This window comes from Eucyclogobius newberryi, unplaced genomic scaffold (assembly GCF_026437365.1).
Source record: "Eucyclogobius newberryi isolate DKJ021-1_F unplaced genomic scaffold, fEucNew1.0.hap1 SCAF_17, whole genome shotgun sequence".
NCBI classification, from domain to species: Eukaryota; Metazoa; Chordata; class Actinopteri; order Gobiiformes; family Gobiidae; genus Eucyclogobius; species Eucyclogobius newberryi.
In genome coordinates, this window is record NW_027315801.1 from 34,357,088 (window position 1) to 34,378,732 (window position 21,645).

The following is a 21,645-nucleotide window of genomic DNA, read 5'->3' on the forward strand; positions in this document are numbered from 1 at the left end:
CTTAGAATCAGATTATGATCAGAAATACTAAATGTTGGAGGGATTGTGGTTGCCAGGAGACCCTCGTGTGTTCTGGGACTGTCCTCACTCAAGAACTGTGTACTCGGGCCTTCAAACCCCTGCCATGCACACTATAGATGGATACACTGGACTCAAACTGTGCTGACAACTAAGGACTGAACCTTTTCTCTCATTTTTGTTCATTTATTTTGTATAGTCTTGTTCTGTTTTTTGTTCTTGTTGTTTTGCATTTGAAATTTTGAAAATTGAAAAAAAAAAATAATACAGTATATATTATTATAATTATTTTTTTTAAGTTAAAACAGAATTAGATTGATTAGATTGAATTTGAATTTGATTGATTAAATGACTAAGTTAGATTATGTAGTTTGCTTGTGGTTTAAATCATCTTAAAGGTCCAGATATCATATCATAAAGTTGTGTTAATAAAGTGTTAGTTTGCTTTTTTTTTACTGATACATATTTTTAACAGATTCACAATTTGCAAACTGCAATACACAATCATTCATGGCAAGTGTGTGGTAGGTTTGCATGACTGTTGAAACATTCTTTTTCATAAATAATAAGATATTTGAGGCTGGAGATAAAACCTTGTAAGTTATAAGCGAGCTTGATCTGCATCACCTGCTCTCCTGAAATGCTGCTATTAACCTAAAAACACCCACATAATTGCCAGTTATTTTGACAAATTGTGAATAAATGTTATCCAGCCGGTCAAGGCAGCTGTCAATCATCAGATTCTCCCTGTGTCTCTTTGTCCTTCTAAGTTCCTTCAGTTTCTTAATATACTTAAAATAAAGCGCTTATAGGATTAAATTATGCTCTCAGTCTAGTCAGAAAACCCAATTTTTGTTTAAAATTTGCCCAAACCGTAGTTCATACAAATAATTAAAATGTTTCCACTGAATATTTTGAACGGAGTAGATTTGCATAATTATTCACAGACATTGACAATTAGTAAAAAATATTCCTTTTCCATTGTTCACCACTAACACGACATAATCACATGTGTTTAATGCGTTTGAGTGGGTGGTTAACACGCTGCGTATGGTGCTGTGTGTTTACCTGAAGAACGTGTGGTGCTCAATGCAGACTTTCCACAGTCTCTTTGAAGCCCGGTGGTTGGGCAACTTGAAGCCTATGGTGCTCTCAAACTGTTCGTACTGAAGGGGTGAGGGACAAAGGTGAGGGACCGGGGTGAGGGGACAGGGGTGAGGGGACAGGGGTGAGGGGACAGGGGCGAGAGAGTGAGGAGAGACAGTGAGGCAGAATCTACAGCTAGAACTCTTAAACAGAAAAGGAAGAAGGAAAGTGTGATTCAACCTGGAAGATGCAAAGCCACTCTTCCCCCTCAACCCGACTGACTAATCTCTCCCGTTAGGTAGTTGTGACCACACCTGACCACGCCTGACCACACCTGACCACGCCTGACCACACCTGACCACACCTGACCGCACCTGACCATACCTGACCGCTCCTGACCGCTCCTGACCACACCTGACCACACCTGACCACGCCTGACCACGCCTGACCACACCTGACCACGCCTGACCACACCTGACCGCTCCTGACCACACCTGACCACACCTGACAACTCCTGACCGCTCCTGACCACACCTGACCCCTCCTGACCGCTCCTGACCCCTCCTGACCGCTCCTGACCACACCTGACCACACCTGACCACACCTGACCGCTCCTGACCACACCTGACCACACCTGACCACACCTGACCCCTCCTGACCGCTCCTGACCACACCTGACCACACCTGACCACACCTGACCACACCTGACCGCTCCTGACCACTCCTGACCACACCTGACAACACCTGACCACACCTGACCGCTCCTGACCACACCTGACCGCGCCTGACCACACCTGACCGCACCTGACCACACCTGACCGCTACTGACCGCTCCTGACTACTCCTGACCACACCTGACAACACCTGACCACACCTGACTGCTCCTGACCACACCTGACCGCTCCTGACCACACCTGACCGCACCTGACCACACCTGACCGCTCCTGACCGCTCCTGACTACTCCTGACCACACCTGACCACACCTGACCACACCTGACAACACCTGACCACACCTGACCGCTCCTGACCACACCTGACCGCGCCTGACCACACCTGACCGCACCTGACCACACCTGACCGCTCCTGACCGCTCCTGACTACTCCTGACCACACCTGACAACACCTGACCACACCTGACTGCTCCTGACCACACCTGACCGCTCCTGACCACACCTGACCGCACCTGACCACACCTGACCGCTCCTGACCGCTCCTGACTACTCCTGACCACACCTGACAACACCTGACCACACCTGACTGCTCCTGACCACACCTGACCGCTCCTGACCACACCTGACCGCACCTGACCACACCTGACCGCTCCTGACCGCTCCTGACTACTCCTGACCACACCTGACCACACCTGACCACACCTGACCACACCTGACCGCTCCTGACCACTCCTGACCACACCTGACAACACCTGACCACACCTGACCGCTCCTGACCACACCTGACCGCACCTGACCACACCTGACCGCTCCTGACCGCTCCTGACTACTCCTGACCACACCTGACCGCTCCTGACCACACCTGACCGCTCCTGACCACACCTGACCGCTCCTGACCACACCTGACCACACCTGACCACACCTGACCGCTCCTGACCACACCTGACCGCTCCTGACCGCTCCTGACTACTCCTGACCACACCTGACAACACCTGACCACACCTGACCGCTCCTGACCACACCTGACCGCTCCTGACCACACCTGACCGCTCCTGACCACACCTGACCGCTACTGACCGCTCCTGACTACTCCTGACCACACCTGACAACACCTGACCACACCTGACTGCTCCTGACCACACCTGACCGCTCCTGACCACACCTGACCGCACCTGACCACACCTGACCGATCCTGACCGCTCCTGACTACTCCTGACCACACCTGACAACACCTGACCACACCTGACTGCTCCTGACCACACCTGACCGCTCCTGACCACACCTGACCGCACCTGACCACACCTGACCGCTCCTGACCGCTCCTGACTACTCCTGACCACACCTGACCACACCTGACCACACCTGACCACACCTGACCGCTCCTGACCACACCTGACCGCACCTGACCACACCTGACCGCTCCTGACCGCTCCTGACTACTCCTGACCACACCTGACAACACCTGACCACACCTGACCGCTCCTGACCACACCTGACCGCTCCTGACCACACCTGACAACACCTGACCACACCTGACCGCTCCTGACCACACCTGACCGCTCCTGACCACACCTGACCGCTCCTGACCACACCTGACCGCTACTGACCGCTCCTGACTACTCCTGACCACACCTGACAACACCTGACCACACCTGACTGCTCCTGACCACACCTGACCGCTCCTGACCACACCTGACCGCACCTGACCACACCTGACCGATCCTGACCGCTCCTGACTACTCCTGACCACACCTGACAACACCTGACCACACCTGACTGCTCCTGACCACACCTGACCGCTCCTGACCACACCTGACCGCTCCTGACCACACCTGACCGCTCCTGACCGCTCCTGACTACTCCTGACCACACCTGACCACACCTGACCACACCTGACCACACCTGACCGCTCCTGACCACACCTGACCGCACCTGACCACACCTGACCGCTCCTGACCGCTCCTGACTACTCCTGACCACACCTGACAACACCTGACCACACCTGACCGCTCCTGACCACACCTGACCGCTCCTGACCACACCTGACCGCTCCTGACCACACCTGACCGCTCCTGACCGCTCCTGACTACTCCTGACCACACCTGACAACACCTGACCACACCTGACCGCTCCTGACCACACCTGACCGCTCCTGACCACACCTGACCGCTCCTGACCACACCTGACAACACCTGACCACACCTGACCGCTCCTGACCACACCTGACCGCTCCTGACCACACCTGACCGCTACTGACCGCTCCTGACTACTCCTGACCACACCTGACAACACCTGACCACACCTGACTGCTCCTGACCACACCTGACCGCTCCTGACCACACCTGACCGCACCTGACCACACCTGACCGATCCTGACCGCTCCTGACTACTCCTGACCACACCTGACAACACCTGACCACACCTGACTGCTCCTGACCACACCTGACCGCTCCTGACCACACCTGACCGCACCTGACCACACCTGACCGCTCCTGACCGCTCCTGACTACTCCTGACCACACCTGACCACACCTGACCACACCTGACCACACCTGACCGCTCCTGACCACACCTGACCGCACCTGACCACACCTGACTGCTCCTGACCGCTCCTGACTACTCCTGACCACACCTGACCACACCTGACCGCTCCTGACCACACCTGACCGCTCCTGACCACACCTGACCGCTCCTGACCACACCTGACCGCTCCTGACTGGTTTCCCCAGTGACATTGAAAAGAAGCTCTACAAGGGAAAGTTGTAACAAGTTCCTGTGTTTGAGTTCTGTTCATTGGCAATAAAGCGTTTCTGATTCTGAAGTGTAACATAATTATTATATATTAACAGTAGAAACAGTTTCTAAGCGTCTGGACACTGTTTTAACTTTTTACAATGTTTACTTAAACCAGGGGGGGCCACACTTTTCTCACCAAGGGCCACAGTTTGAAACTCAGACGGGGCAGAGGGCCACAAACAACATGTCGAATTTGTTGAATGTTGAATTAGACCTTGAACATTAATATTCGGTTGTATAACATCAATATGCCTGAATTTTCCCAATTTCACAGTAAAAAGTACTAGTTTTTGTTGTTTGGCCGACATAGCAGGAAGCTGGAGGGCCATAAATATTGCTTTGAGGGCCGCATTTAGCCCCCGGGCCCTAGTTTGGACATGCCTGACTTAAACCTTACACTTTTACTGTTTTCAGTGTAATGCCTCATCTGTCCATCAGTGGTCCCTGGTCATCTGAAAATAACCGACACGTTTAGAGCAGTTGTTTTTAAACCTTTTTTTAAACTAAAATAGCAAATTCTGTCACTGCACATGTGGCAACACCTCAGGTCAAAGGTCAACGGTTAACTTTAGACCTTTAGAAGTCATTTTCCAGATCTCTAAACGTCTCGATTTCTAAACCCATGTCCAGATGAACACCTCTGAAACCTTCTCTACCATGTTCCACAGTGTGGCATTGACTCTATCTACACTATCTCCATGGTGACAAGCCGTTGACAAGCCACCAGGACAAGTTACAAGTCAGATCTGAGGTCCGCTCACAGTAAGAATGCATGTTACACGTTCTTTGTACTGTGTCGGTGCATTTAATGTCATATTGTGGAACATTCCAGGCGGAGCTGTGACATCTACAAGCGGTCGAAAAGTGACATAGTGCATCTTTAACCATCTCCTGTCTGTCACCGTCAGCCAATCGCCTCCACCCATCTCCACCGCTGCAGCGAAACGATCAGCCGCCTCAACTTCTCTTCCGAAGACGCTATTTATCTGCAAAAACGTGTCCATTCAACAAACTTGAGAGTCTGACACGCTCGTCTCACAGTGTTTCATCTTGTCCACGTAGGCAAGTGTAGATAATTATAGTTTTACTTCTTTCAGAGCAAGAACATAGACAAATAAGTATAGAGACGGAAAATAAAAGACAAAACTAGCCCTTGAGGCGAATTCAAATTGACAGCAGGCTTAATAGGATAGCTGCTCCGAACGGCCTGGCTGTTCACTATAAAGACGTCAATGTCAGTTTAACAGTGGATTTTAAGCACACGACGACTCCGCTTAAGGCTCAAAAACACTTTTCATAATCTTTGTGCTGAGAAATCAAGGCTTTTCTTAACGCGCCGCTCAAATCCTTCATCAAAACTCCCGGTGAATGGATAATACGGAAAGAAAAGCAACAATGATGAATGAAAACATAACCTCAGTCAACGTGGGAATCACAGCGAGAAGAGTTTGGAAAATACTTGAAATGTGAATAAACAGAAGTAGCACTTTCATCAAGCCGTGAAATGACTATTTAAGACGCCTCGGGAAAGACAACGGTGTAAATTTAACGAGTGAGACGCCGTGAAATGAAATCTGATGCTGTGGCGCTTTACCAAGGCTTAACTTTGTGCTTTCTCTGCAGTGATGAGCTTTTGGAGTCGAGTGATGCGTGTGCGGTGACAGGAAGGAGGAATAATAATGCACCAACCTCTCCCGGACGGATCTTGATGTAGAAGTTGCTCCTCTTGTAGGAGATCTTGAGGATCTTTGGCCAAGCGAAGCGGTTGATCCTGAGGCGGTCCCTGTAGATGAGCAGACCACTGGCACTGACGCCAAGCATGATGTCGATGCTCTCCGAGTCCTGAGGGACACACACAGAAGCTTTGTTCTCTGCTGAAGCCGTGCAGGCGGCTGGCGGCTGCTCCAGCAAGAGTGGCCTTTAGATTGAGACGCACCGATCCATCTTTTTCAGTTCCAAAATCAATGAGCTGCAGATACTTTAAGTGTCTGTGAATATCTGATGTTGACTGATCCCAGAGCGCAGACTAAACTCTATTTAAAATGTGTTGTGTTATTTGTCCTTAAGTGTAGAACAGATTTAAAGTTCAAACATTAGAAACAGCCTCACATACAGTGTTTGAGCCCAAAGGGAATGAACCTGAACCTGAGACAGATTCACTGAGATACACTCTCTGCAGCTAATAATCACTTTGTGTCAACCCGGCAATAAGAGCTGAAAGCAGCGCTCTGATTGGCTGTGCTTGGGTTTTTCTTCTTCATCTGAAGAAAGCTGTTTTCTGCTTGTGAATATCAACAATGAGAGAAACAAGTGACATTTTCACACACAAAGTGTGAAAATCCGTTACTCCAGCTTTAATCAGAGCTTGATCTTCAGTTATTGTGACGTTCTCATTCTATTGTATAAAAAGCATCAGTTGAAGTCAACAATGTTTTAGACTCACATCCAAGAGTCATTTTCAATATGTGGATTTCAAGCTTTTTTGTTTTTTGAAACCCTCCTGGACGAATGTGGGATTAAACCGATTTATTCTCATTATACACAGTCACAACGTCTCAGCCACACGTGTGTGTCACTGTGATGTTCAAGCTGTGAAAGTCTATGCATGGAAAAAGGTTTCAACAAAAGAGCGGTTGTAGATACAAATCCTTTTCACTGACACCTTTAATCTTTGTGATGATGTCATTGAACATCAGGACGGACTGAGCTGTCAGTCAAAGGACTGAGCTGTCAGTCAAAGGACTGAGCTGTCAGTCAAAGGACTGAGCTGTCAGTCAAAGGACTGAGCTGTCAGTCAAAGGACTGAGCTGTCAGTCAAAGGACTGAGCTGTCAGTCAAAGGACTGAGCTGTCAGTCAAAGGACTGAGCTGTCAGTCAAAGTCTGTGAACACTTTAAACTGGCCTTTTATTGTTCTGTTTTAAATGTTTGTAATGTTTCGTCTTCTTTGTTACCTCCTATCAGGACAACACATGGATTTTAGCACCTTTGCTTAACCTGTCCTATTTACAATAATCATGAAATATGTGAATTGATATTCAAATAGCGGTAAATACAGTGTTTGTTATTGTCCTTCTAAATCATAAATTCAGTCAAGAGTTATTGTTCATGAATATAATATGTACGGCCTCACATGTGAATAAATACAACTTTCACATTGTTATTGTTATTGGTTATTCATGGTTCACACCTTGGCTTTATGCAGATCCACTCCGTACATCGAAAGCTTCTTGGCGTTTTCTAGAAAGTTCATCTCCGCCTCCGCCGGACTCATCCCCCTGCAATGCAAACGCCACATGAGGCCTGTCTCTGTTTATATCCACTAAACTAAACTAAAGCAGCATCACAGTGTTCCGGCCCGACTCGCCTGTAGTTCCTGTGCAGCTCCATCACTCGCTCCTCCAGCTCTCGGGTTTGATTCGGGGCAAAGCGGAAGTCGTTGACGTAGTCCGGCCCGTGTTCCTCTGGTTCATAGTCCCCCGTCTCCGCCTGCACCGTGTAGGACCCTAAGAGCGCGTGTGTGACGAAGGAGCACGGCAGGCGGCCGGACAGGATGTCGTCCCGCAACTGGAGACACAAGTAGTACCTGTGGAAAAGAGTCGTATAAGTGCTGGTGGAGGGAGTGTTACGTTTTATTCTAAAGTGTGGATACGTGTGCAAAAGAAATGATTCAAGTAGAAGTGTCTGTAGCACATCAAAAAGTACTTTAAACATTTACAAGTGTTTCACAGATTGTAATAACCATTAAAGCCTTAAATGTTGTGCTGTGCTGATCTTTAAGCGGCTGCAGAAGTTCAAATACAAGTTTCTGGGGATTTTTGAATTTATTTGTTTTGCTTGAACTCAAAACCTTTACACAGGATTTCAGCAAGAACCTACAATGAAAACTAAAAACATACAGAAAGTATATTTTTCTTTTCAGTCCAGATCAAAAATGTAGTGGAATAGAAAGTATCTGCTCTCAAATGAAGTCAAAAGTCAAATGTACCCACCCCATAAGAAATACTTGATTTTGTACGTCATTCCCGCAGCATTTAAGCATTAAATACATGTTTTTATTTATTCTTGCCATAAGATAAGAATGTGAAGTCACTTAAGTGTTGCAATCACAAAATCTTGAGCTCAACATTCTTGTAATTAGCGTCACACTGTGTGCATCTGCGGGGCTGGGAATGATGAGTAATTAAGATACAATTTGCCACTAAATAGTCACATTTTTAAAAGCAAAATCTTTTCTTGACAAAGATGTTTCAGTGATGCAGATGAAGGTTATTGAGCTGTCAAACACAGGTCCTTCACACAACGTGTAATTGTATGGATTAAAAACACATTAGTCTGGACGCCTCGAATCAATGATTGTATGTATGATGATTGTATTGTATTTGAATGTCAAGCGTCTGCGATATGATATTATCATATATTATAAGTGATGTAAACAGTGCATATTCAACAAAGCCCTTGTTTTTATGTACAGACTGCTCTGTCTGGATTGAAATGCGATTGGCAGCTTAGCATTTTTTATATCAAATCTTTTTTAATATTTACTTTAAGAGCAGCCCTGTCAATCAAACAGATAATGTCATGACCCAAGAGGTGCTGGGGGTGTTTGGTGACGCCCCTTTAAAGTCACTCCCTCACCCGCACAACCCTCCCTTATCTTTCCTTTTCCTTTTCCTTTCCTTTCTTTTTTCCTTCTTCACTTCTCTTTCTCATAACACCGCAGCGTTTCCACTTTACAGGTTTAGCGGGGGGAGGGCGTGGCCGCATAGGCAGTCGACCATGTGCGCTGAAGGGGAACAATCTTATAGCTTTATAGTTGTTAGTCAAATGATTTGCCTTTTCTGCATGAATGAAACTCAAGTACTCAATAAAAACAAATGAATGACTAAATCTTATCTTCTTAAACACGCGTGCAATAAAATGCACGTTTCATCCATTCACTCTTTCACGCACAACTCGATGACTCCGAGAAACCAATAAAGCAGCAAACACAGCTTTATCTAAACATAACACACATATTTCAATCCCATCCACTCGCTGAAGGACACATTTCTGACTCTGTCGTGTTTGCGAGAAGAACTTGATTCGCTCTGAACAGTTTTCAACAGTTCTACATGTCCATCTTCTTCTTTTTTTCCCAGTACTGATGCATTGTTTCTCGCTCTCACCTGGTGATGTCCTCGATGAGCACCGACGGGTCCGGAGGATAGAACTTGACTGAGAAGGCAAACACCCAGGAGCCCACTGCGAAACACATCAGCACTAAATCCTCACTTCACAATGACGTGGCCGCTCGGCTCCTCGTGTCTGGACTTACCCCGAATCTGCTTCTTAATCTCTTTGGAAGGATCCAGCCAATTCTGGAGAAAGACAAAACGCACTCTCCCTTTTTAGAAACTCCCCACAGTCGTGTACATTTACAGTTTTAAGAGTGTTACCGCGCTGGCTTCCTCCGTCCCCCGGTTCATAAATACAAAAGATATTCTAGACACAAGGTAACGGATAAGCCGCCATTTTGGCCGGATAAATGCCAGCGCCCGGTGCCGGATGTTACCGAGGCTTTTGTGGCCCATTTTGAAAAGGCCACGTGGACCAATTACATTTTAAAGGCTGAAAGTCACAGATGCGATAGTCAAACTGTAAGTGGCCAGTGATGGATGAAGGGCAAATGAGGTGTTTCATGGAGCAGGAGAGTTAGCAAAAGAAATGTGAACCCTTTGGGATTTCTACATGAATTGGTCATCTTCATCTTCGTCACATTAACGTGGAAACTGCTTAAACTAAGACCACACAAACATGATATGCTTTCATGTTTTTATTCAAAGCAATAAGCACCGATTCAGGGTGAAGTATGTGGACCCCGAGGCTAATGAGTCAGACAACCTGGAATCAGATCAATGAGGATGTGTGGTTTAAAGCTGCCCCTTCGCCATAAAAACAAAACAGAAAAAACACGTACCAGTTTTGAGCTGACTGTTGTCAATAAGCGCGGCCTAATGTGAACCGGGCCATTACTAAATGAGAAGAATTGTTAACGTGCATGAAGCTGGATAATGTTACAAAAGCCTCTCTAAAAGCCTTGATGTCCATGTGTCCACGGTGAGACACAAATGGAGAGAGTTAAGCACTGGTCGTCCTGTAAAGACGAGCGCCAGAGGAAAGAACGCTCAAGGACGTGAAGAAGAATCCAAGAGACTCAGCTAAAGACTTTTAACGTTCTTATTGACACATCTACAGTAAAAAGTGTATGTGCAGACGCCACAAAGATCCACTGTCCATGAAAATATACATTACAGCACGTTTGTATCAAGAAAACTTCAGTCTATCTGTGCCAACTGAAGCTGAACAGAGGACGAGCGCTGCAGCAGAACAATGACCCTAAGCATAGAAGTAAATCAACAGCAGAATGACTTCAACAGAAGAAAGTACGTTTTCTGGTACGGCCCAGGCAGCGTCATGACCTCGACCCGGGCAGAGTCATGACCTCGGCCCAGGCAGCGTCATGACCTCGGCCCTGGCAGAGTCATGACCTCGACCCGGGCAGAGTCATGACCTCGGCCCAGGCAGCGTCATGACCTCGGCCCAGGCAGAGTCATGACCTCGGCCCAGGCAGCGTCATGACCTCGGCCCTGGCAGAGTCATGACCTCGACCCGGGCAGAGTCATGACCTCGGCCCAGGCAGCGTCATGACCTCGGCCCAGGCAGAGTCATGACCTCGGCCCAGGCAGCGTCATGACCTCGGCCCTGGCAGAGTCATGACCTCGACCCGGGCAGAGTCATGACCTCGGCCCGGGCAGCGTCATGACCTCGGCCCTGGCAGAGTCATGACCTCGGCCCTGGCAGCGTCATGACCTCGGCCCAAGCAGCGTCATGACCTCGGCCCTGGCAGAGTCATGACCTCGGCCCTGGCAGCGTCATGACCTCGGCCCGGGCAGCGTCATGACCTCGGCCCTGGCAGAGTCATGACCTCGACCCGGGCAGAGTCATGACCTCGGCCCGGGCAGCGTCATGACCTCGGCCCGGGCAGCGTCATGACCTCGGCCCTGGCAGAGTCATGACCTCGACCCGGGCAGAGTCATGACCTCGGCCCTGGCAGCGTCATGACCTCGGCCCGGGCAGCGTCATGACCTCGGCCCTGGCAGAGTCATGACCTCGGCCCGGGCAGCGTCATGACCTCGGCCCGGGCAGCGTCATGACCTCGGCCCAAGCAGCGTCATGACCTCGGCCCTGGCAGAGTCATGACCTCGGCCCTGGCAGCGTCATGACCTCGGCCCGGGCAGCGTCATGACCTCGGCCCTGGCAGAGTCATGACCTCGACCCGGGCAGAGTCATGACCTCGGCCCGGGCAGCGTCATGACCTCGGCCCGGGCAGCGTCATGACCTCGGCCCTGGCAGAGTCATGACCTCGACCCGGGCAGAGTCATGACCTCGGCCCTGGCAGAGTCATGACCTCGACCCGGGCAGAGTCATGACCTCGGCCCGGGCAGCGTCATGACCTCGGCCCGGGCAGCGTCATGACCTCGGCCCTGGCAGAGTCATGACCTCGACCCGGGCAGAGTCATGACCTCGGCCCTGGCAGAGTCATGACCTCGACCCGGGCAGAGTCATGACCTCGACCCGGGCAGAGTCATGACCTCGACCCGGGCAGAGTCATGACATCGACCCGGGCAGAGTCATGACCTCGGCCCAGGCAGCGTCATGACCTCGGCCCTGGCAGAGTCATGACCTCGACCCGGGCAGAGTCAAGACCTCGGCCCGGGCAGCGTCATGACCTCGGCCCAGGCAGCGTCATGACCTCGGCCCTGGCAGAGTCATGACCTCGACCCGGGCAGAGTCATGACCTCGGCCCGGGCAGCGTCATGACCTCGGCCCTGGCAGAGTCATGACCTCGGCCCTGGCAGCGTCATGACCTCGGCCCAGGCAGCGTCATGACCTCGGCCCTGGCAGAGTAATGACCTCGGCCCTGGCAGCGTCATGACCTCGGCCCGGGCAGCGTCATGACCTCGGCCCTGGCAGAGTCATGACCTCGACCCGGGCAGAGTCATGACCTCGGCCCAGGCAGCGTCATGACCTCGGCCCAGGCAGCGTCATGACCTCGGCCCTGGCAGAGTCATGACCTCGACCCGGGCAGAGTCATGACCTCGGCCCTGGCAGAGTCATGACCTCGACCCGGGCAGAGTCATGACCTCGACCCGGGCAGAGTCATGACATCGACCCGGGCAGAGTCATGACCTCGGCCCGGGCAGAGTCATGACCTCGGCCCGGGCAGAGTCATGACCTCGGCCCGGGCAGAGTCATGACCTCGGCCCGGGCAGAGTCATGACCTCGACCCGGGCAGAGTCATGACATCGACCCGGGCAGAGTCATGACCTCGACCCGGGCAGAGTCATGACCTCGACCCGGGCAGAGTCATGACCTCGACCCGGGCAGAGTCATGACCTCGACCCGGGCTTGAAGTGGCACGACTTCAAGAGAGCGATTCACACCAAACATCCCGAGAATATTGAACTGAAGCAGGTTTTATGAAGGAGAATGGTTCATAACTACTTTTATTACTCACTATTAAAGAAGGTCCAATATTAATATAGGTATTAATAAAGGTTCACATACTTTTACCTCCCATGGAAGCATGTTGTGCTCAATTAAAACCTGGAAACGTATAGTTTTTGTCTGGTATTTTAGTCCGAGTCTATTGTTGTGACTTTTATGGAGATCAGAATACATTTTATGACCAGTTTATGCAGAAATCGAAGTAATCCCAAAAGGTTCACATACTTTTTCTTGCACCTGTATATTGTGTTGTATTTTGCATGAACAGAGATGAGAAGATGTGGTGCATGAAAAGGGATAAATATTCATTTCAAAGCTGCGGCTCGTGTGACTTGGCACAACCCACAAAGCAGAAGGTCAGAATGAGCAATTACGTACATTCATTTCTATGTAAAGCGCGTCGCACGATCACAAGCTCCTCTTGATTTCTAAAGACAGTGGGTCACTTGAAACGGGTCCAAAGGAAACGGCATAAATATTCAAAAGAGCCACAAAAACACAAATTAGTGCTATTCTTCTGACCACAAGGAGTTTATCATTTTGCTTTTCAAGTCTTACGGCTCGACTCGCCGGACAAATACGAGGCAAAATAAATGAATATATGAGCAGTTTATGATTTCTATGAAGTTGTGTTTTGCATTTGAAGAAATATTTAGGAAAAATACTTACCGGCCCAAAATACTGTCCTATATTCAACTGAAGCCACATAACACTGTTGGTTTGTGGGGCTGTAGTTGATGTTAGAGATGTCAAGATTATTGGGTTCATCGATAATCGTGATTATTCAGGTCACAATATAATCGTGAAAACTAATACATTATTTTTTGAGCAAAATATTGTCTTTTTAATTCATTTTTTTGTCCAAAAGTGCTTTTTATCGCTCTGTTTTTGTTGCATTCACTTTATTTTGTCCTTTAGAAAGTTATATTAAGTTATATTTCATAAAGCTGTTGGAATTCATGTGCAATTACTGTCGTGATCACATGCAATGGTATTTATGTATTTATGTATTTATGTATTTATGTATTTATGTATTTATGTATTTATTTATTTATGTATTTATTTGTCTATGGGAGTTTTTATTTATAGGAGATCTTCTACTGAAAGTGTTTTTCTAACTTCCTATAAGTGATTTGTTCTTTTCCTCTGTATCTTCCTGCGTTGCAACAATGAAATTTCCCCATGTGGGACAATAAAGGAATATCTTATCTTATCTTATCTTAAACTTCATGAATAGTAATTTGTAATGGAAATGAAAGAAAATTCAAGATTTCAAATCTGAATAACCGTGAATAATTAAATTGTGATGTATTTTTCTCTCAATAATAAATTCTAAATTGTGCCATCTCTACTTAATAAGTAAAGACAATTTAGACAGAAATCCACTAAAAACTGTAAATATATGTAAAAGGTAAACTCATGACTAACGCTAATCTTCAGCGAGCTCACTCCACTCCGTCTCCTTCAAGATGTGTCCTCGTTTAAATCATCTTAATTAAATAATTAGTCACATAAAAAATCAACCAATTAATTGACTAAACAACTAAAGGCGACAGTGTTAATCATTACATGCATTTAATTTGACAAACGTCACGTATTTCAATTTCAAAAGTATTGTAAAAAAACATGTCCAACATCAGGTTAATTATGGTGTTCGTCCACTTCAGTCTGACCTTAATGAAGCTTTAGTCTGACCTTAATGAAGCTTCAGTCTGACCTTAATGAAGCTTTAGTCTGACCTTAATGAAGCTTCAGTCTGACCTTAATGAAGCTTTAGTCTGACCTTAATGAAGCTTCAGTCTGACCTTAATGAAGCTTTAGTCTGACCTTAATGAAGCTTCAGTCTGACCTTAATGAAGCTTTAGTCTGACCTTAATGAAGCTTCAGTCTGACCTTAATGAAGCTTTAGTCTGGCCTTAATGAAGCTTCAGTCTGACCTTAATGAAGCTTCAGTCTGACCTTAATGAAGCTTCAGTCTGACCTTAATGAAGCTTTAGTCTGACCTTAATGAAGCTTCAGTCTGACCTTAATGAAGCTTCAGTCTGACCTTAATGAAGCTTCAGTCTGACCTTGATGAAGCTTCAGTCTGACCTTAATGAAGCTTCAGTCTGACCTTGATGAAGCTTCAGTCTGACCTTAATGAAGCTTCAGTCTGACCTTAATGAAGCTTCAGTCTGACCTTAATGAAGCTTCAGTCTGACCTTAATGAAGCTTCAGTCTGACCTTAATGAAGCTTCAGTCTGACCTTAATGAAGCTTTAGTCTGACCTTAATGAAGCTTCAGTCTGACCTTAATGAAGCTTCAGTCTGACCTTAATGAAGCTTCAGTCTGACCTTGATGAAGCTTCAGTCTGACCTTAATGAAGCTTCAGTCTGACCTTGATGAAGCTTCAGTCTGACCTTAATGAAGCTTCAGTCTGACCTTAATGAAGCTTCAGTCTGACCTTAATGAAGCTTCAGTCTGACCTTAATGAAGCTTCAGTCTGACCTTAATGAAGTTTTAGACTGACCTTAATGAAGCTTCAGTCTGACCTTAATGAAGCTTTAGACTGACCTTAATGAAGCTTCAGTCTGACCTTAATGAAGCTTCAGTCTGACCTTAATGAAGCTTCAGTCTGACCTTGATGAAGCTTCAGTCTGACCTTAATGAAGCTTCAGTCTGACCTTAATGAAGCTTCAGTCTGACCTTAATGAAGCTTCAGTCTGACCTTGATGAAGCTTCAGTCTGACCTTAATGAAGCTTCAGTCTGACCTTAATGAAGCTTTAGTCTGACCTTAATGCAGCGTCAGTCTGACCGTGATGAAGCTTTAGTCTGACCTTAATGAAGCTTCTGTCTGACCTTGATGAAGCGCTTGAGTCTGACCTTAATGAAGCACTTTAGTCTGACCTTAATGAAGCTTCAGTCTGACCTTAATGAAGCTTCAGTCTGACCTTAATGAAGCTTTAGTCTGACCTTGATGAAGCTTCAATCTGACCTTAATGAAGCGCTTTAGTCTGACCTTGATGAAGCGCTTGAGTCTGACCTTGATGAAGCGCTTGAGTCTTACCTTAATGAAGCTTCAGTCTGATCTTAATGAAGCTTCAGTCTGACCTTGATGAAGCGCTTGAGTCTGACCTTAATGAAGCTTTAGTTTGACCTTAATGAAGCTTTAGTCTGACCTTGATGAAGCGCTTGAGTCTGACCTTAATGAAGCTTCAGTCTGACCTTGATGAAGCTTTAGTCTGACCTTAATGAAGCTTTAGTCTGACCTTAATGAAGCTTCAGTCTGACCTTAATGAAGCTTCAGTCTGACCTTAATGAAGCTTCAGTCTGACCTTAATGAAGCTTTAGTCTGACCTTGATGAAGCTTCAATCTGACCTTAATGAAGCGCTTTAGTCTGACCTTAATGAAGCTTTAGTCTGACCTTAATGAAGCTTCAGTCTGACCTTAATGAAGCTTCAGTCTGACCTTAATGAAGCTTTAGTCTGACCTTGATGAAGCTTCAATCTGACCTTGATGAAGCGCTTGAGTCTGACCTTGATGAAGCGCTTGAGTCTGACCTTAATGAAGCTTTAGTCTGATCTTAATGAAGCTTTAGTCTGACCTTGATGAAGCGCTTGAGTCTGACCTTAATGAAGCTTCAGTCTGACCTTAATGAAGCTTTAGTCTGATCTTAATGAAGCCTTAGTCTGACCTTGATGAAGCGCTTTAGTCTGACTTTGATGAAGCTTTAATCTGACCTTAATGAAGCTTCAGTCTGACCTTAATGAAGCTTCAGTCTGACCTTAATGAAGCTTTAGTCTGACCTTAATGAAGCTTTAGTCTGACCTTAATGAAGCTTTAGTCTGACCTTAATGAAGCTTTAGTCTGACCTTAATGAAGCTTCAGTCTGACCTTAATGAAGCTTCAGTCTGACCTTGATGAAGCTTCAGTCTGACCTTAATGAAGCTTCAGTCTGACCTTAATGAAGCTTCAGTCTGACCTTAATGAAGCTTTAGTCTGACCTTAATGAAGCTTCAGTCTGACCTTGATGAAGCTTCAGTCTGACCTTAATGAAGCTTCAGTCTGACCTTGATGAAGCTTCAGTCTGACCTTAATGAAGCTTCAGCCTGACCTTAATGAAGCTTCAGTCTGACCTTAATGAAGCTTCAGTCTGACCTTAATGAAGCTTCAGTCTGACCTTAATGAAGCTTCAGTCTGACCTTGATGAAGCTTCAGTCTGACCTTAATGAAGCTTCAGTCTGACCTTAATGAAGCTTCAGTCTGACCTTGATGAAGCTTCAGTCTGACCTTAATGAAGCTTCAGTCTGACCTTAATGAAGCTTCAGTCTGACCTTAATGAAGCTTCAGTCTGACCTTGATGAAGCTTCAGTCTGACCTTAATGAAGCTTCAGTCTGACCTTAATGAAGCTTTAGTCTGACCTTAATGAAGCTTCAGTCTGACCTTAATGAAGCTTTAGTCTGGCCTTAATGAAGCTTCAGTCTGACCTTAATGAAGCTTCAGTCTGACCTTAATGAAGCTTCAGTCTGACCTTAATGAAGCTTTAGTCTGACCTTAATGAAGCTTCAGTCTGACCTTAATGAAGCTTCAGTCTGACCTTAATGAAGCTTCAGTCTGACCTTGATGAAGCTTCAGTCTGACCTTAATGAAGCTTCAGTCTGACCTTGATGAAGCTTCAGTCTGACCTTAATGAAGCTTCAGTCTGACCTTAATGAAGCTTCAGTCTGACCTTAATGAAGCTTCAGTCTGACCTTAATGAAGCTTCAGTCTGACCTTAATGAAGCTTCAGTCTGACCTTAATGAAGCTTCAGTCTGACCTTAATGAAGCTTTAGTCTGACCTTAATGAAGCTTCAGTCTGACCTTAATGAAGCTTCAGTCTGACCTTAATGAAGCTTCAGTCTGACCTTGATGAAGCTTCAGTCTGACCTTAATGAAGCTTCAGTCTGACCTTGATGAAGCTTCAGTCTGACCTTAATGAAGCTTCAGTCTGACCTTAATGAAGCTTCAGTCTGACCTTAATGAAGCTTCAGTCTGACCTTAATGAAGCTTCAGTCTGACCTTAATGAAGTTTTAGACTGACCTTAATGAAGCTTCAGTCTGACCTTAATGAAGCTTTAGACTGACCTTAATGAAGCTTCAGTCTGACCTTAATGAAGCTTCAGTCTGACCTTAATGAAGCTTCAGTCTGACCTTGATGAAGCTTCAGTCTGACCTTAATGAAGCTTCAGTCTGACCTTAATGAAGCTTCAGTCTGACCTTAATGAAGCTTCAGTCTGACCTTGATGAAGCTTCAGTCTGACCTTAATGAAGCTTCAGTCTGACCTTAATGAAGCTTTAGTCTGACCTTAATGCAGCGTCAGTCTGACCGTGATGAAGCTTTAGTCTGACCTTAATGAAGCTTCTGTCTGACCTTGATGAAGCGCTTGAGTCTGACCTTAATGAAGCACTTTAGTCTGACCTTAATGAAGCTTCAGTCTGACCTTAATGAAGCTTCAGTCTGACCTTAATGAAGCTTTAGTCTGACCTTGATGAAGCTTCAATCTGACCTTAATGAAGCGCTTTAGTCTGACCTTGATGAAGCGCTTGAGTCTGACCTTGATGAAGCGCTTGAGTCTTACCTTAATGAAGCTTCAGTCTGATCTTAATGAAGCTTCAGTCTGACCTTGATGAAGCGCTTGAGTCTGACCTTAATGAAGCTTTAGTTTGACCTTAATGAAGCTTTAGTCTGACCTTGATGAAGCGCTTGAGTCTGACCTTAATGAAGCTTCAGTCTGACCTTGATGAAGCTTTAGTCTGACCTTAATGAAGCTTTAGTCTGACCTTAATGAAGCTTCAGTCTGACCTTAATGAAGCTTCAGTCTGACCTTAATGAAGCTTCAGTCTGACCTTAATGAAGCTTTAGTCTGACCTTGATGAAGCTTCAATCTGACCTTAATGAAGCGCTTTAGTCTGACCTTAATGAAGCTTTAGTCTGACCTTAATGAAGCTTCAGTCTGACCTTAATGAAGCTTCAGTCTGACCTTAATGAAGCTTTAGTCTGACCTTGATGAAGCTTCAATCTGACCTTGATGAAGCGCTTGAGTCTGACCTTGATGAAGCGCTTGAGTCTGACCTTAATGAAGCTTCAGTCTGACCTTAATGAAGCTTCAGTCTGACCTTGATGAAGCTTCAGTCTGACCTTAATGAAGCTTCAGTCTGACCTTAATGAAGCTTCAGTCTGACCTTGATGAAGCTTCAGTCTGACCTTAATGAAGCTTCAATCTGACCTTAATGAAGCGCTTCAGTCTGACCTTAATGAAGCTTCAGCCTGACCTTAATGAAGCTTCAGTCTGACCTTAATGAAGCTTCAGTCTGACCTTAATGAAGCTTCAGTCTGACCTTAATGAAGCTTCAGTCTGACCTTGATGAAGCTTCAGTCTGACCTTAATGAAGCTTCAGTCTGACCTTAATGAAGCTTCAGTCTGACCTTGATGAAGCTTCAGTCTGACCTTAATGAAGCTTCAGTCTGACCTTAATGAAGCTTCAGTCTGACCTTAATGAAGCTTCAGTCTGACCTTGATGAAGCTTCAGTCTGACCTTAATGAAGCTTCAGTCTGACCTTAATGAAGCTTTAGTCTGACCTTAATGAAGCTTCAGTCTGACCTTAATGAAGCTTTAGTCTGGCCTTAATGAAGCTTCAGTCTGACCTTAATGAAGCTTCAGTCTGACCTTAATGAAGCTTCAGTCTGACCTTAATGAAGCTTTAGTCTGACCTTAATGAAGCTTCAGTCTGACCTTAATGAAGCTTCAGTCTGACCTTAATGAAGCTTCAGTCTGACCTTGATGAAGCTTCAGTCTGACCTTAATGAAGCTTCAGTCTGACCTTGATGAAGCTTCAGTCTGACCTTAATGAAGCTTCAGTCTGACCTTAATGAAGCTTCAGTCTGACCTTAATGAAGCTTCAGTCTGACCTTAATGAAGCTTCAGTCTGACCTTAATGAAGCTTCAGTCTGACCTTAATGAAGCTTCAGTCTGACCTTAATGAAGCTTTAGTCTGACCTTAATGAAGCTTCAGTCTGACCTTAATGAAGCTTCAGTCTGACCTTAATGAAGCTTCAGTCTGACCTTGATGAAGCTTCAGTCTGACCTTAATGAAGCTTCAGTCTGACCTTGATGAAGCTTCAGTCTGACCTTAATGAAGCTTCAGTCTGACCTTAATGAAGCTTCAGTCTGACCTTAATGAAGCTTCAGTCTGACCTTAATGAAGCTTCAGTCTGACCTTAATGAAGTTTTAGACTGACCTTAATGAAGCTTCAGTCTGACCTTAATGAAGCTTTAGACTGACCTTAATGAAGCTTCAGTCTGACCTTAATGAAGCTTCAGTCTGACCTTAATGAAGCTTCAGTCTGACCTTGATGAAGCTTCAGTCTGACCTTAATGAAGCTTCAGTCTGACCTTAATGAAGCTTCAGTCTGACCTTAATGAAGCTTCAGTCTGACCTTGATGAAGCTTCAGTCTGACCTTAATGAAGCTTCAGTCTGACCTTAATGAAGCTTTAGTCTGACCTTAATGCAGCGTCAGTCTGACCGTGATGAAGCTTTAGTCTGACCTTAATGAAGCTTCTGTCTGACCTTGATGAAGCGCTTGAGTCTGACCTTAATGAAGCACTTTAGTCTGACCTTAATGAAGCTTCAGTCTGACCTTAATGAAGCTTCAGTCTGACCTTAATGAAGCTTTAGTCTGACCTTGATGAAGCTTCAATCTGACCTTAATGAAGCGCTTTAGTCTGACCTTGATGAAGCGCTTGAGTCTGACCTTGATGAAGCGCTTGAGTCTTACCTTAATGAAGCTTCAGTCTGATCTTAATGAAGCTTCAGTCTGACCTTGATGAAGCGCTTGAGTCTGACCTTAATGAAGCTTTAGTTTGACCTTAATGAAGCTTTAGTCTGACCTTGATGAAGCGCTTGAGTCTGACCTTAATGAAGCTTCAGTCTGACCTTGATGAAGCTTTAGTCTGACCTTAATGAAGCTTTAGTCTGACCTTAATGAAGCTTCAGTCTGACCTTAATGAAGCTTCAGTCTGACCTTAATGAAGCTTCAGTCTGACCTTAATGAAGCTTTAGTCTGACCTTGATGAAGCTTCAATCTGACCTTAATGAAGCGCTTTAGTCTGACCTTAATGAAGCTTTAGTCTGACCTTAATGAAGCTTCAGTCTGACCTTAATGAAGCTTCAGTCTGACCTTAATGAAGCTTTAGTCTGACCTTGATGAAGCTTCAATCTGACCTTGATGAAGCGCTTGAGTCTGACCTTGATGAAGCGCTTGAGTCTGACCTTAATGAAGCTTTAGTCTGATCTTAATGAAGCTTTAGTCTGACCTTGATGAAGCGCTTGAGTCTGACCTTAATGAAGCTTCAGTCTGACCTTAATGAAGCTTTAGTCTGATCTTAATGAAGCCTTAGTCTGACCTTGATGAAGCGCTTTAGTCTGACTTTGATGAAGCTTTAATCTGACCTTAATGAAGCTTCAGTCTGACCTTAATGAAGCTTCAGTCTGACCTTAAT

General features: G+C 46.0%; 1 protein-coding gene across 1 annotated transcript in view; it reads right to left on the bottom strand.

The window, feature by feature from the left end:
• Positions 1-21,645, bottom strand: part of LOC140363552 (band 4.1-like protein 1) — a 101,933-nt gene that overhangs the window by 21,433 nt on the left and 58,855 nt on the right. Inside the window, exons 5-10 of the mRNA XM_072450183.1 lie at positions 9,888-9,930; positions 9,739-9,814; positions 7,938-8,156; positions 7,761-7,848; positions 6,262-6,414; positions 1,087-1,184 (exon numbers count right to left, since the gene is read on the bottom strand). Of these exons, the coding sequence (XP_072306284.1) occupies positions 1,087-1,184; positions 6,262-6,414; positions 7,761-7,848; positions 7,938-8,156; positions 9,739-9,814; positions 9,888-9,930 (677 nt within the window). The remainder of the gene's footprint in view (positions 1-1,086; positions 1,185-6,261; positions 6,415-7,760; positions 7,849-7,937; positions 8,157-9,738; positions 9,815-9,887; positions 9,931-21,645) is intronic.